Source organism: Aotus nancymaae, unplaced genomic scaffold, assembly GCF_030222135.1.
Source record: "Aotus nancymaae isolate 86718 unplaced genomic scaffold, 86718_ANA_hifiasm-v0.15.2.pri h1tg000076l, whole genome shotgun sequence".
Classification (NCBI taxonomy): domain Eukaryota; kingdom Metazoa; phylum Chordata; class Mammalia; order Primates; family Aotidae; genus Aotus; species Aotus nancymaae.
In genome coordinates, this window is record NW_026988491.1 from 18,729,059 (window position 1) to 18,744,732 (window position 15,674).

At 50.7% G+C, this 15,674-nt stretch overlaps 1 protein-coding gene across 5 annotated transcripts in view; it reads left to right on the plus strand.

Annotated features, from left to right (window-relative positions):
* The window catches only part of PARVB (parvin beta), a 145,649-nt gene that overhangs the window by 33,134 nt on the left and 96,841 nt on the right, over positions 1-15,674 (plus strand). The window contains exon 1 of one of the 5 annotated variants that reach the window (XM_064368197.1): positions 1,819-1,940. The exons of 3 other annotated variants lie outside the window; for them this stretch is intronic. Coding sequence is in view for 1 of the 2 variants with exons in the window: in XM_064368196.1 (XP_064224266.1) it covers position 11,150 (1 nt within the window). In the remaining variant the exon portion in view is untranslated. Of the gene's footprint in view, positions 1-1,818; positions 1,941-11,071; positions 11,151-15,674 lie in introns of those variants that run through there. One more of the 5 variants, XM_064368196.1, reaches the window with a different exon arrangement.

A 15,674-nucleotide genomic window follows, 5' to 3' on the forward strand; every position in this document is an offset into this window, starting at 1 on the left:
AGCAATAACGTCTTCTAAAAATAATCTCCATGCTTGCCAAAAAGCCAAAAATGGGGGAAGAGGCTCACGCTGGATTTCACCCAAGAGCGAGGCCCGAGGAGAAGTGGATGCTGTGTCCCGGGAGCTGTCCGAGGGGGCACCTGTGACTTGGCAGGCGTGGCTTGGAAGCCTGAGTTTGCCAGCACTCTGGGTGGACTGGGTCTCGGGGGAGGCGTGCCTTGACTCAGCTCAGACCAGTGGATACAACAGGATGCCCACCTGCATTTCACGGTTTGTATCATGCCAGGTGTGCGGCAGCCAGGGTCTCAGCACTTGGTGCCTGTGGGACTGAGAGAGGAGTCAGTCTAGCACTGGACCCCTGCTTGGTGGGGGAGGGGAGTGGGAAAGGAGGGAGAGGGTAGAGAGGGGGCTGGAGCCCCAATTCCATAGCTTAGGTCCTGGGAAGCCCTGTGGGTTCACGCTTGCCTTGTGGGGAGGTTGGGCAGCTCGAGTGGGAACTAGGAGCCTCCCAGTGTGGCACGAGCTTTGCTGGAAGCCTGGGCTCTTTGAGAGGGGTGGGGCTGAGAGCCGCTAGACCTGGCTTCATCCTCCCGCTTGCCATTCTGTCTGGGGTGTACCCTGGGAAGGGACATAGCCTCCCTGAACCTCGGTCACCTCCCCTGTCCGGTGGAAGAAAGGAAGACACCTGCCTAACTGGGCTCTTGAAAATAATAAACAAGATAATACAAAACCTGCATTAGTTTCCTAGGCCTGACATAGCAACAGAGTACCCCACACTGGCTGGTTTACTGAGCAGAAGTTTATTCTCTCTCAGCTCTGGAGGCCAGAAGTTCAAGATCAAGGTGTCAGCAGGCCTTGCTCCGTCTGAAGGCTCCAGGGAGGAATCCTTCCTGCCTCTCTGGGCTTCTGGGGACAGTGGGCAGTCCTTGGCATATCTGGATTTGCGGCCGCCTCACTCCCGTCTGCCTCCGTTGTCACAGGCGTCTTCTCTGCAGGCCTCTCCGTGTTTTCCTGTGGTCTTCTCTCTGCATGTCAGCGTCCACATTTCTCTCTCCCATATGGACACCAGCTGGGCCCACCCCGGTCCAGTATGACCTCATTCTAAGTTGATTACATCTGCAAAGACCCTGGTTCCAAATAAGGCACATTCTCCGGGTCCAGATAGACGTGGATTTTATTTTTTTATTTTTTATTTTTATTTTTTGAGATGGAGTCTCAGTCTATACCCCAGGATGGAGTGCAGTGGCTTGATCTCGGCTCACTGCAACCTCCACCTCCCCAGTTCAAGTAATTCTCCTGCCTCAGCCTCCTGAGTAGCTGGGGTTACAGGCACACCCCACCACGCCCAGCTAATTTTTGTATTTTTAGTAGAGATGGGGTTTCACCAAGTTGCCCAGGGTGGTCTCGATCTCCTGAACTCAGGCGATCCACCCGTCTCGGCCTCCCAAAGTGCTGGGATTACAGGCGTGAGCTACCGCACCTGGCCCGCCTGGCTAATTTTGGTATTTTTAGGAGAGACAGGGTTTCACCATGTTGGCCAGGCTGGTCTTGAACTCCAGACCTCAGTTGATCCGCCCTGAGGTGCTGGGATTACAGGTGTGAGCCACCGTGCCCAGCACTGTGGCTCATTTTGAAGACTGTTCTAGGTCTTGATGGGAAATCGGAGGAGGACTTGTTCTTCTTTTTGGATTAAATAAAAGATGGTGAGGCCTGAGTTGGCACAGTGCCCACAGCTTACAAACTGCCAAGCTCTTTTAGGCTGACTTCTGCTGAATCATTTCATCCTGTTCCATTTGTCAGCTGTAAGGTAAACAGCAGTTTTTCTGACATATACTCCTTTTGAATAAATGCTACTCGCTGTCAGCTTTGGGAAGTAGAAGGCACTGTGTGCTATCCCAAGCTCATTCTCAGGGGAGAAGAGGTGACCACTGCCACAAAATGTGAGTGTTGGGGGTACATTCAGGTTTCACATACGTGGTGTTGTCTCAGCTTAATAAAAAAAAGATGTTGGCCGGGTGCAGTGGCTCACACCTGTAATCCCAGCACTTTGGGAGGCTGAGGTGGGTGGATCACGAGGTCAGGAGTTCAAGACTATCTTGGCCAAGATGGTGAAACCTCGTCTCTACTAAAAATACAAAAAAAAAAAAAAAGAAAAAGAGAAAAAGCAAAAGCTGGGTGTGGCGGCATATACCTGTAATCCCAGCTACTCAGGAGGTTGAGGTGGAGAATTGCTTAAACCCGGGAAGTGGAGGTTGCAGTGAGCCAAGATCATGCCACTGCACTCCAGCCTGGGCGACAGAGTGAGACTCCATCTCAAAAAACTAAAAACTAAAAATAAAATTAAAAAAAAATTTAAAAAGATGTCGTACACCTTTTTCTTTAAAAAGTCTCACTTAGCTTGTTTGACAGGCACAGATGTGTTATTAAACACTTGCAAAGCCTGCTGTCATTTGGCTTTCAACAGCATACGTCATCTTTGGTGGAGTGTGTTAGTGCAGCATCATGGAAGGGAGCTGAGGGGCACCCAGCCTGCAGTTTCTCCACCATGATGCTTTCTCTGCTTGCTCTCAGGAGAAATCATCTTTCCCTATGTTCTAGGAAGGCAGAAAGGGCACTCAGAAATGTGAGGTGGTTCCTTGTGTCAGAATTTCATGGCTGAGACCAGGCGCAGCTCACATCTGTCATCGCAGCACTTTGGGAGGCTGAGGCAGGCAGATCACCTGAGGTCAGGAGTTTGAGACCAGCCTGGGCAACATGGCAAAACCCTGTCTCTACTAAAAATACAAAAAATTAGCAGGATATGGTGGCAGCTGCCTGTAATCCCAGCTACTTGGGAGACTGAGGCAGGAGAATCACTTGAACCCAGGAGGTGGAGGTTGTAGTGAGCTGAGATTGCACCACTGCACTCCAGCCTGGGTGACAGAGGGAGACTTCTTCTCAAAAAAAAAAAGAAAAGAAAAAGAAAAAAGAGTTTCATGGCTGATTGTTACAGGGCCATCTTTAGTCCTAAGATCTGAGGCAAGGGAACCGTTTTCAATAGGAAACTTTTAAATGTTTGAGCAGCAGAAAGGGAGGTTGAGCCAGAAGAAATTGCTGGTGGAAGGATGGTGGAAGCTGGGAGCTTTGAGGTTCAAAAATCCTGGTGTGTCAAGTCGGGTGGTGGGGAAACCAGAGCTTAGGATGGAGTCTCACTCTGTCACCCAGGCTAGAGTGCAATGGTATGATGCAACCTCTGCCTCCCAGGTTCAAGTGTTTCTCCTGAGTAACTGGGATTACAGGTGTGCACCATCATGCCCAGCTAATTTTTGTATTTTTAGTAGAGACGAGGTTTCACTATGTTGGCCAGGCTGGTCTCAAACTCCTGACCTCAGGTGATCCACCTGCCTTGGCCTCCCAAAGTACTGGGATCACAGGCGTGAGATATCGCACCTGGCCCAATATGAATATTTCTTCTTATTTCACGAGCATCTGCCGTGTGTCCCCTGGTCCCCGTCCTCAGTGTTGTGGTTTAGAGGGTGCCCGATAGGGAGGGTATGGGGGTAGTGGGGTTGGGGAGTGGTTTCCGGGTACAGTGATCCCCAGGGTGTGTGTGGTCGTCCAGTTCACTCAGTCCTCAAGGCCTGCTCGGTCCTGGGGGTCCACAGTCACAGAGGGCACGGTCTGTGCTCCAGGGGGTTGGCAGCTGCTCCTGGTACAGATGAGTTGGAACGTGACTTCCTTCAGGGCATGTGAGGAGCTCTCAGTGACCAGGCCAGCTCTCTGTTGCCACATTCCATGTCGCTTCCCAGGCCTCCCCGGCTTCCCATTCTCGGGGCCAGGTGTTCCGTGGACAGGGTGTGATGCCGCCTTTGATGCCAGAGGCCCGGGATCCCTTTCCTCCTCAGTTTGTGTGGGGTCCGTGGCGTTCTCACCCGTCTCATGCCCTGCCATGCAAAGGCAGAGGGCTGGTGTCGGGGTGGTGCTGGGGACTGAGGAGTGAATAACCCTCTGCGTTAAGATGCCCGGGGATCGCATGTGTGACGCCGGCCACGTCAGTCAGTCAGCCTTCCTGCCGAGACCACCAGCCCTCGGTGCAGCCAGGCTGGTTTCAGTCACGCCAAAGCCCCGCTGTTTGGGAGGGTGGTGTTTGGAAGCGTGCCTGCGGGGCCTTGGATTCCTTTTCCTTCCCACATGTTTTGTGGAGAGGAGTAACACAGACATGGGCCGTGCCCAGGTGGAGGTGATGTTAGGAAAGCAGACAGGAGCTCAGAGCAGGGAATGTTTGTGGACTTGTGTTTGTTGAAGGGCCTGGCTGAGTTCCCCAGAGGCTGGGGTTAGTGTTCAAGTTCTGACGCTTCAGACCCGGAGGCCTTTGGAGGTCAAAGGACGTGACCTTGAAGAAGAGGCCGTTCTCGCCTGTGGGCCTAGGAGAGGTTGTTGGCTTTCAAACATTACTTTAGGTAATTACAGGCGGTTCATAACTATAATCCCAGCACTTTGGGAGGCAGAGGCTGGAGGATCGCTTGAGCCCAGGATTTGGAGACCAGCCTGGCCAACAAAGTGAGACCCCTGTCACTACAAAACAAACGCACAAAAACAGTTAGCTGGATTTGATGGCATGCACCTGTAGTCTCAGCTACTCAGGAGACTGAGGTGGGAGGGTCACTTGAGCCCAGGAGGTTCAGGCTGCAATGAGCCGTGATTGCACTAATGCACTTCAGCCTGGGTGACAGTGAGACCGTGTCTCAAAACAGCAACAGCAAAACAGTAATCCAGATAGTTCTAGGATGAGGGGGCTCAGAGCTAGAGGGGCCTTTGCAAGCTCTTTCTGTGGATCCCCAGGTTTGGTTGATTGTATGAAACGGAAGCAGGAGCGGTGAGGAACAAACCTCCCGAACACCAAACTGAGGAAGGAAGTGGCTGAAGCCTCCTTCACCGCGCTCCCCGAGCTGCAGCTGCTCTCCCTTTTATAGGCTTACAGCACTGAAGGGGAAACTGAGGCAGAACTATGTCATTGTCCATTTGCTGGACGTCCGATCTTACAATCTTTTGGCTTCATTGATTTGCTAATTCATGTGCAGCATGAGCGGGGACCGGCAGGGAAGGGGCTTACAGAGACAAGACAAAAGCAACAAGTTATTTGTTGGCAGAGATGTTTCCAGGAGGGAGCCTGGCCCGTGGAGACGTGGGGGCGTGAACCAGTGCCGGCTCCAGCCGGCGGGGTTAACGTTCATCTGCAGCTCTTTCAAGGTTAACAGACAGCGGAGATGCCAGGAACTAAAGAGGGAGTCATTTTCTCAGCTCTTCGGTATCTTATTTTATTTTTTTCCTTCTCTACCCTCCTTCTCATCGGGAAGAGGGGGAGGGAGGAGGTGAAATAGAAGGAGGCAAGGGGGTCTCCCCTCTCAAAACCAAGAGGAAATGTACAGGGTTTTTGTGGAGAAAGGAAAGTGTCATTTCTCTGGGTTTTACTTTGAATGTCAGTGGGTGAGGCCCTCGGAGCTTATGTGGGGCCAGCAGGCTGCCTGGGTTCCCCACTGACACTCTGGAACCTGGGCTCTTTCTCCCACTGGGTTCCCAGTGCTTACTGACTAATTTTGGTGTTTTGTGGGCACCCTTTATCTATCTGCTTTGTCTTCCGCAGATTAATCGGGGGAAGTGGTGGTGCCATCGTGGTGCTGAGGGCTGCTCCTGGGTGGGGATTCTCAGAAGGAGAAGTCAGTCCAGAAAGATTATATTTTATTACCTTCCCCCTCATCTTATTTATTTACTTTCTATTTTTTTAGAGGCTGGGTCTCTCCATGTTGCCCAGGCTGGTCTTGAACTCCTGGGCTCAAGCGATCTTCCTGCCTCGGCCTCCCAAAGTGCTGGGATTACAGGTGTGACTTTTAAGAAGTGGTAGATTCCACCATAGCCACCCACCTGGTACACAGTAGTCCTTTAATTACTTTTTCTCCCCCTCCTCCTCTCTCATCCTCCTTCTTTCTTCTTTTTTTCTTCTTCTTCTTTCTTTTTCCTCTTCTTTCTTCTTTTTCAACAGGGTCTCACTCTGTTGCCCAGGCTAGAGTGCAGTGCCATGACCATAGGCTCAAGTGATCCTCCTGCTTTGGCCTCCTGAGTAACTGGAACTGCAGGTGTGTGCCATTGTATCTGGCTTCGTTTTTATAGAGACCTCATCTCACTCTGTTGCCCAGGCTGGTCTCCAACTCCTGCTTGAAGTGGGCTAAGGCAGTCCGCCTGCCTCAGTCTCCCAAAGTGTTGGGATTACAGGTGTGTGCCAGGCCCCCTTAATTTATTCTGAAAATGGCACATTAGGAGCTGGGTCTTGGCTGTGTTGCCCACATTGTGAAATCCCCTTGCCTGGCAGGTAGGAGGCAAGGTGAATGAATGAAATGTTAGTTGCATTACCATGAAATATTGTTAGTTGCATTACATTGAAATAGTCTAAAGCTGACTCTAAGATGCAACTACCAGGCTGCTGATTCCTTTATGATTTTTCAAGTGCATAGTTATTTTCATTTTAAAAGCTAGTCACGTTTCCTTTCCTGACTGACCCTATGTTACTTCTGCCTCCTCCCCCAAGGGGCTGAGCACCAGCCCCAGGCATCTTCTTGGACAGCTCAGTGGATGCACACATGTTAAGAAGACCCTGCAGGTGCTCCAGGCAGGGGCTCTTGCCCCCACCATCCTTTGTTGGGGGCACTGGGCAGATGGAAAGGCCCTCTCTGTGGAGCGCTGGGCTGGCGAGGGCCTTCCTGGCTGTGCCCTCACCATGTCCTCACTTGGCTGGGGAGGCGTCTCCTGGGCCACCAAGTGCCATTTGCTGTCCTGGCCTTGGATTCCTGCATCAGGTCTCCCAGCAGGAAAATGGTTTTTTTGTTTGTTTGTTTTTTGTTTTTTTGTAGAAAGTGATTTATTTAAAGAGAGAAACAGGAGAAGGAGAGAGAAAGAAACAGCTAACTCTCTCAATTTTGACGATAGAGTGTCAATTTTAGATCTCTCCTTTCTTCTCATGTGGGCACCTATTGCTATATATTTTCCTCTAGAGACTGCTTTAAATGTGTCCCAGAGATTCTGGTATGTGGTGTCTTCGTTCTCGTTGGTTTCGAAGAACATCTTTATTTCTGCCTTCATTTCAGTGTTTATCCAGTCAACATTCAGGAGAAAGTTGTTCAATTTCCATGAGGCTGTGCGGTTCTGGGTTGGCTTCTGAATTCTGAGTTCTAACTTGATTGCACTGTGGTCTGAGAGACTGTTTGTTATGGTTTCCATTCTTTTGCATTTGCTGAGGAGTGATTTACTTCCAATTATGTGGTCAATTTTAGAGTAGGTGTGATGTGGTGCTGAGAAGAATGTATATTCTGTGGATTTGGGGTAGAGAGTTCTGCAAATGTCTATTAGGTTTGCTTGGTCCAGGTCTGAGTTCAAGTCCTGGATATCCTTGTTAATTTTCTGTCTCGTTGATCTGTCTAATATTGACAATGGGGTGTTGAAGTCTCCCACTATTATTGTGTGGGAGTCTAGGTCTCTTTGTAAGTCTTTAAGAACTTGCCTTATATATCTGGGTGCTCCTGTATTAGGTGCATATATATTTAGGATCGTTAGCTCTTCTTGTTGCATTGATCCTTTTACCATTATGTAATGTCCTTCTTTGTCTCTTTTGATCTTTGTTGCTTTAAAGTCTATTTTATCAGAGATGAGAATTGCAACTCCTGCTTTTTTTTGTTCTCCATTTGCTTGGTATATCTTCCTCCATCCCTTTATTTTGAGCCTTTGTGTATCCTTGCTTGTGAGGTGGGTTTCCTGGATACAGCACACTACAAGAGGCCAACAAACATATGAAAAAATGCTCATCATCACTGGTCATTAGAGAAATGCAAATCAAAACTACATTGAGATACCATCTCACGCCAATTAGAATGGCGATCATTAAAAAATCTGGAGAAAATCGATGCTGGAGAGGATGTGGAGAAATAGGAACACTTTTACACTGTTGGTGGGAGTGTAAATTAGTTCAACCACTGTGGAAAACAGTGTGGCGATTCCTCAAGGACCTAGAAATAGAAATTCCATTTGACCCAGCAATCCCATTACTGGGCATATATCCAAAGGATTATAAATCGTTCTACTATAAGGACACATGCACACGAATGTTCATTGCAGCACAGTTTACAATAGCAAAGACCCGGAACCAACCCAAATGCCCATCGATGATAGACTGGACAGGAAAAATGTGGCACATATACACCATGGAATATTATGCAGCCATTAAAAATGAGGAGTTCGCGTCCTTTGTAGGGACATGGATGAACCTGGAAACCATCATTCTCAGCAAACTGACACAAGAACACAAAACCAAACACCACATGTTCTCACTCATAGGAGGGTGTTGAACAAGGAGAACACATGGACACAGGGAGGGGAGCACTATACACGGGGGTCTGTTGTGAGGGAGTGGGGGGGACAGCGGAGGGGGGAGTTGGGGAGGGATAGCATGGGGAGAAATGCCAGATATGAGTGAGGGGGAGGGAGGCAGCAAATCACACTGCCATGAATGCACCTATGCAACAACTTTGCATGTTTTTCACATGTACCCCAAAACCTAAAATGCAATTAAAAAAAAAAAAAAAAAAGAAACAGCTAACTCTCACACTGAGTGAAATAAGAGAGATGGAATCCAGGAGAGGAAAGCAACTTCCACACTGAGTGGAAGGAAATAGAGAGAGATGGAGTTTAGGAGGGGAAGACAGGCTTCCATGAGAGAGTGTGGAAGGGGACTCCAGAGGGGAAATCCAGGAGAGAGAAAGATGGCTTCCACAAAGGGAGTGTTTGTGGAAAGGGATGAAAACTGTTAAAACCAGTGTTGGGGACCACATCAGCATTGGGGATCACATCAGCGTTGGGGACCCTCATCAGCGTTGGGGACCCTCATCAGCGTTGGGGAACCTCATCAGCGTTGGGGACCCTCATCAGCGTTGGGGATCCTCATCAGCGTTGGGAACCCTCATCAGTGTTGGGGATCCTCATCAGCGTTGGGGACCCTCATCAGCGTTGGGGATCCTCATCAGCGTTGGGGATCCTCATCAGCGTTGGGGAACCTCATCAGCGTTGGGGACCCTCATCAGCGTTGGGAACCCTCATCAGCATTGGGGAACCTCATCAGCCTTGGGGAACCTCATCAGCGTTGGGGAACCTCATCAGCGTTGGGGAACCTCATCAGCGTTGGGGATCCTCATCAGCGTTGGGAACCCTCATCAGCATTGGGGATCCTCATCAGCGTTGGGGATCCTCATCAGCGTTGGGGAACCTCATCAGCGTTGGGGATCCTCATCAGCGTTGGGGAACCTCATCAGCGTTGGGGATCATCATCAGCGTTGGGGACCCTCATCAGCGCTGGGGACCCTCATCAGCGCTGGGGACCCTCATCAGCGTTGGGGACCCTCATCAGCGTTGGGGATCCTCATCAGCGTTGGAGATCCTCATCAGCGTTGGGGACCATCATCAGCATTGGGGACCCTCATCAGCGTTGGGGACCATCATCAGCATTGGGGACCCTCATCAGCGTTGGGGACCCTCATCAGCGTTGGGGAACCTCATCAGCGTTGGGGATCCTCATCAGTGTTGGAGATCCTCATTAGTGTTGGGGACCTGCATTGGCGTTGGGAACATTAGCGTTGGGGACCCTCATCAGCGTTGACCCTTATCAGTGTTGGGGACCACATCAGCAGTGGGGACCCTCATCAGTGTTGGGGACCTGCATCGGCGTTGGGGACCCTCATCTGTGTTGGGGACCCTCATCGGCGTTGGGGACCCGCGTCGGCATTGGGGACCCTCATCAGCATTGGGTATCTCTTTGTTGTTGCCACAAGTCCTGGTTTCTACTCTGGATGAAGCTTGGCTTGTGCCGAGTTCTGTGGGAGTGGAGTGTTGGGGGACAGGGGTGACCAGCAGGTTGAGAGCCCTTACTGTTGATCCTGGCCTAACATGGGAGAGGGGCACTAGTGCCCCTGGGAGTGGGCCATGCCCCAGTCCACTGCCTGCCCCAGAGCCCCCGCCTGGAGCACCTGCTGGGTTGAGATATGGGCCCCTCGTGAACCTCCTGGGGGCCTCCCGTGGGCCTCACCGATTCAGCAGAGCTGGGAATTGTCGACTAATCCAGCAATGCCTCCAGGAAGCCAGCCTCCGGAAGGAGCTTCTAGAGGGAGTTGGGGGACTGGTAATTAGAATAAATAAAAGCTAATCATGCTTCCTGGGTACCAGGCACCACTGAAATTCATGGATTCCTACAGCAGCACTTGAGGCCGGTCATTGTTATTAACCCCTTTTTACCCACCAGGGACCCAGACCAGACAGGGAGTCCACTTGTTTCACCTGGTGGGGAGGGGCTGGGCCTGGTGTTGAAATCAGGAGAGGGTTGAGGCCCAGGAAATGGGGAGCAAGTTGTCAGCCAAGGTGGGTGTCATGTGAGTCCTGCTCCTCCCCTCATTCCAGGACCTTCCTTCGGGGAAGTGAGCGCTCCCGAGATCAACCTCCGTGTTGGGGCGGCCTCAGCTGGGCTTCTGGTTTCAGTGTTTGGCATTTCATTTCTGTTGTTGTGGAAACGGGGTGACAAGTGTTCCTCATATCGTAGTCAGCATGCAGGAGGTACTGTCGGAGCGGCGTGTGCCCACGGCGGTGCCACCTCTGCCTGGGGGTCAGGCGGAGACCCAGCCCCGTGCCAGCTCACAGACCCCCGATCACCTCTCCTGTCTCGGGGACCAGAGAGCAAAGGGGATGGGAGGCCAACATCTGTTGTTCAGTTTTTCTCTGAGCCACGTGGGTCTTCAGTCACTCCGGGGGCCTGGGCGTGCTCTTCCTTCCTTCTTTGTGCGTGGGGGTTTCTCTGGGGAGCAGTTGCCCTGGCCCACGAGGCCGTTGGGAATCAAGACAGAAATAATGGTCTGTGGTCAGCAAGGCGTTATCTCTGGAAACACCCCGGTCCTCCTGCGGCCTGACCTTCTTGTGGCCTTCCTCAAAGTCTCCCTAAAGAGGCTTTCTCTTGAAGTGCAAGTCATGGTGGCACCCCTGCCAGGTCCCTATATGAACGGGGTGTGCATCCTGCCTGCCCGCCCTCCGACGCCTGCCAGCCGTGCTGGTCTGCAGAGCCACCGCCAGCCGCAGCCTCCTCGCCAGTGAGTTCTGTTTGCTTTCTTACTGTTTTCAGCAGGAGCTAAGCCCAGGCCAGCCCCTCTTTTCTTTTCTGCTTTATGACAGAATATTGTTTTGCAAGAATGGACCCTGGGTGGCTGCTTGACTTTTCCCAGGAAGGCGATGGGGATGTTGTTGTTAGGACGATGGGGACGGGGGTCCAGCTTGTCTCACCACAGCCCCAGATGGATGAGAGTCTGACTTGTGGACTGAGGTCTCCAGCACTCTGCTGGGGCGAGTAGATCTTTGGGCCCAGAAAAATGTGATTTGGAGCATTCTCAGGGACATATCATAATTAAGATTTTCTTTTTCATGGGGTTACATGATACTATGGGTCTCTCTCTCTTTTTTTTTTTTTTTGTTTTTTAGATGGAGTCTTGCTCTGCTCTTGTTGCCCAGGCTGGAGTGCAGTGGCGCAATCTCGGCTCACTGCAACCTCCGCCTCCCAGGTTCAAGCAATCCTCCTGCATCAGCCTCCCGAGTAGCTGGGATTACAGGCACCTGCTGCCATGCCTGGTTAATTTTTGTAGTTTTAGTAGAGGCGGGGTTTCACTGTGTTTGCCAGGCTGACCTTGAACTCCTGACCTCAGGTGAGCCACCCACCTCAGTCTCCCAAAATGCTGGGATTACAGGCGTGAGCCACCACACGTGGCCATGGGTTTCTCTTTAGTGGTCTTCAGCTCTGTGTTTCCCTGCTAAGCGGCCCATCGTGGTGGCCAGTGTCTGGCTTTCCCCCGGTCACCGCTGGATAAGACATTCAGTCTGTCTTGTCTTTGGGAGGCAGAGTCAGTAGAAGGTACTTTGCACTGGGCATTCCTAGGGGTGAGCCCAGCTCTGCGACAGTCGGCCCGGCTGCCCCATGTTTGATTTTTCCTCCTGTAAAATGGGAACAACAGTAGAGCTGATGTGTCTTGGGCTTTCTGTGTCCCAGAGACTGTCCCCGCCTCTTAACATGCTTTGCTTGGTGCTGTCCTCCTAAAAACTTTTCTTTTACAGTTGAGGAATCTGAAGCCCAGAGAGGTTAAGTAACCTGCCCAAGGTCACGCAGCAGATGGGAATGGGAGTCAGGCGCGTACCCAACCACCTGGCACCCCTAGTCAGCGCTCTTAATCTCAGCTTGAAGGCTGCCTCCCTGGGCCCTGCTGAGGGACCCAGTAAGATGATGGTTATTCACATTCCCCCGTGTTTCTGATACCAAGCACACTCCTGGTAAATCCTCTTTCCCCTCTTTAGTGGAATAAAGAATATCTTTCTTTTATATATATGTGAGATATATATATATATATAATTGCACTTTAGGTTCTGGGGTACATGTGCAGAACATGCAGGATTGTTGCATAGGTACATGGCAATGTGGTTTGCTGCCTCTATCCCCCCGTCCCCTGTATCTGGCATTTCTCCCCATGTTATCCCTTCCCAACCTCCCTACCCCCCCACTGTCCCTCCCCTATTTCCCCCCACAACAGACCCCAGTGTGTGATGCTCCCTTCCCTGTGTCCATGTGTTCTCATTGTTCAACACCCGCCTATGAGTGAGAACGTGAGGTGTTTAATTTTCTGTTCTTGTGTCAGTTTGCTGAGAATAATGGTTTCCAGGTTCATCCATGTCCCTACAAAGGATAAAAGTCATCGTTTTTTATGGCTGCATAGTATTCCATGGTGTATATGTGCCACATTTTCCTTGTCCAGTCTATCATCGATGGGCATTAGGGTTGGTTCCAGGTCTTTGCTATTGTAGACAGTGCCGCAGTGAACATATGTGAGAATGCACATTTCTTTCTGAGCTCTGCCCGGTGTATCTTTAAGGAGAGGGATGCTCTGCCCAGGACGCAGATGAACAAGATAGGAGCTGTTTCCTGGAGGAGCTCCCAGGCTGATTTTTGCCTTTCATCTTCTTTCTTTTTTGCAGGCTTTTTGTAGGTGTGTGGGGATATTTCTAGAGGAGAAAGCAGGGGTGGAAGGAGGGACGTAAGGAAATTGAATGCCGGGCAGCTCTTAGCTCACATTATCTGAGGCTCTTATCTGCTTTTATTGCAATAGACCTTGCAATAAAAGGCAAAAAGGTGATTGCGCCAGGCAGAGTGGCTCTTCCTGCACAGTGCTGGGTGGGATGGGATCGATGGGGCTTGGTGGCTGGAGGAGCGCAGACCCTGCCTGTGCCTCCTGGGGCCTGTGAGGGACTCTGCTCACCTTGCTCTTTCTAACCAGGGTGCCAGATCTCTTCACTCAGGTGTGTCAAAGTTTAACCCTTGAGGCTAGAGCCTTGCCAGGCTTATTCTAAGTCAGTGGTTCCTAGTCACAGGCCCCCTGCCCGAGACCCCAGACCAGGACCCTTCCTACCTTGGCCTGCTGGGGCAAGAATCACTGTGAAAGGGGTCCTTGAGCCCAGGATCGCTCCAGTGACATTTCCCAGAGAGCATCCCGGGGTCAGTGCAGGGTAGATGGGAGTCAAATACTGAGTGCTCTGTCCCCTCCCCTTGCAGAATCTCACAGTACTTTAGCACAGTCAAGGCTCTGAGAAGTCCTGCAGGAAAAGACATCTGCTTAGCTTCCCTTGACCTTACAACTCCCCTGCTTTCTTGACCTTTGCTTGATTCATGTGAGACCTGTGAACGTCTACACTGTGGGACTCACTTTGGGAGATGCTGATGGAGACCAAATGGGGTCCTGCTCATATATATTCTCCCTTTTTCAGTTCTTCTCAGGTTCCCTTGGGCTTCCTAAAATGTGAACGAATTTAAAAGCTGCACTGAATGTGTCTTCTCTGTCTGAAAGTATAGCCACCGATGAGAGGAGGAGGTCTGTTAAGTTTTCTTTTAGAAAAGGAGTCCCCAGGCTCTGAATGCTCGAGGACCTGATTGGGATCACCCTTTCCATTGTGGCCCCCCGTCCTCCATTCCCCGTGACTTATAGATAACCTCCCAACCGTTACCTTTTCTCCTAGAGGCCCCAACTGGAATCCCTGCCCTCACCCAGTGAGTTTGTCACCTCTTTCCAAGCTTCGTGTCCTGTGTTGCAGTTGAGGACCTGGAAGGCATGACTGGGCTCATTAGTGATGTGTGTTTATTTTGAATTCTTAACTGAGACGGGGAGGAGTCATATCCTAGCTCCCTGTTTTACTAGTGGTGGGAACTTGACTTTCCCAAGCTCTATTTTCCTTGTCGATAACATGGAGATAATCGGGGTAACCCATTTCCCCGATCGCTGAGGACCCCTGCAGGCATCCATGCCAGCCCAAAGCCAGGACCCAGGAAGGGAGACACAGCTGAGTGGCCTCTTCTGTGTCTCTGCCAGTGGCTGGCTTGGATTCTAATGCCCTCCTTCCCTCCCTCCCTCCCTCGCTTTCTACCAATGGGATCCAAGACCATGAGAACATTGGAAGTTCTCTCCAATGTCTGTGACTGCCCCATGTCTGTCGTTTTGTGGAAAGGACTTAGTAATTGAACAGAGTCAGGTGCAACGTGAACGTCACACACAGCCGCTTTTCCTTGGCAAGCACCTGCCATCTGAGCCACTGCCCCCTGATGTGTAGAACCCTCCCTCCCTGTCCCCCTTTCTGGGCTGTTGGGAGGCTGAGCAAGCTTGTCATGAGGCCCCCGAAAGACAACTTCTGTGTCCTGCGGAGCTGAGTCCATAAGTCCCTGTCCCCACCCCACAGACCCTCTCTCATTACCCTTTTGGGTTGGTGAATTTCAAATTGGGCATCAGATAGGACAAAGGAATGGGACTGGAGAGGGAAGAGCTGGCAGTTTGACCTCAGGACTTCAGAGTCACTTTTTTTTTTTGAGACGGAGTCTCACTCTGTTGCTGTTAAGGACAGAATGCTTGTTCCCAGGTACCGCAAGGAAAAATTAGCATTCAGACAAAAAGTTTTCTCAGCAAGGCAATTTTACTTTCTGCAGAAAGGGTGCTCCTGTTAGCCGTCTTGCCATGAGAGTACAATGAACAAAGGAAAGGCGGGCATGTTTATTCCTTACCCATTGGGTCCTTACTGCTGTGTCTGATCTCCATTGGTTGGAGCCAGATCTCACAATCTAAACTGAACCCAACTGGCTAACAACTTAAAACTTTTCTAAATTGGTAAAGGCAATAGAGAACAAAGGAAAGAGGAAGTGCAAATAAGGAAGGGCCATAGGCTGTGAGCTGGGACATGCCTGTGAGCATGTCCAGCACAGATATCTTGGTTAAAGTACAGGACATAGAATGTACTGTGTGCCTGTGACCATGTCTAACAGCTACATAGGATAGGGCTTAACAAAGAGTTACTAGCAAAAAGCAAGAAGGCTTTGAAGAAAGTTAATCTTTAAAACAAACTATTATTTCTAACATTTATTATTATTATTCTTTAACAAGAAGAGAAACTTTGAAGAGGAACTTTTTACTTTCTACGGTTGCCCAGGCTGGAGTGCAGTGGTGTGATCTCATTTCACTGCAATCTCTGCCTCCTGGCTTCAAGCCATTCTCCTGCCTCAGCCTCCTGAGTAGCTGGGATTACAGGCAGGTCACCAC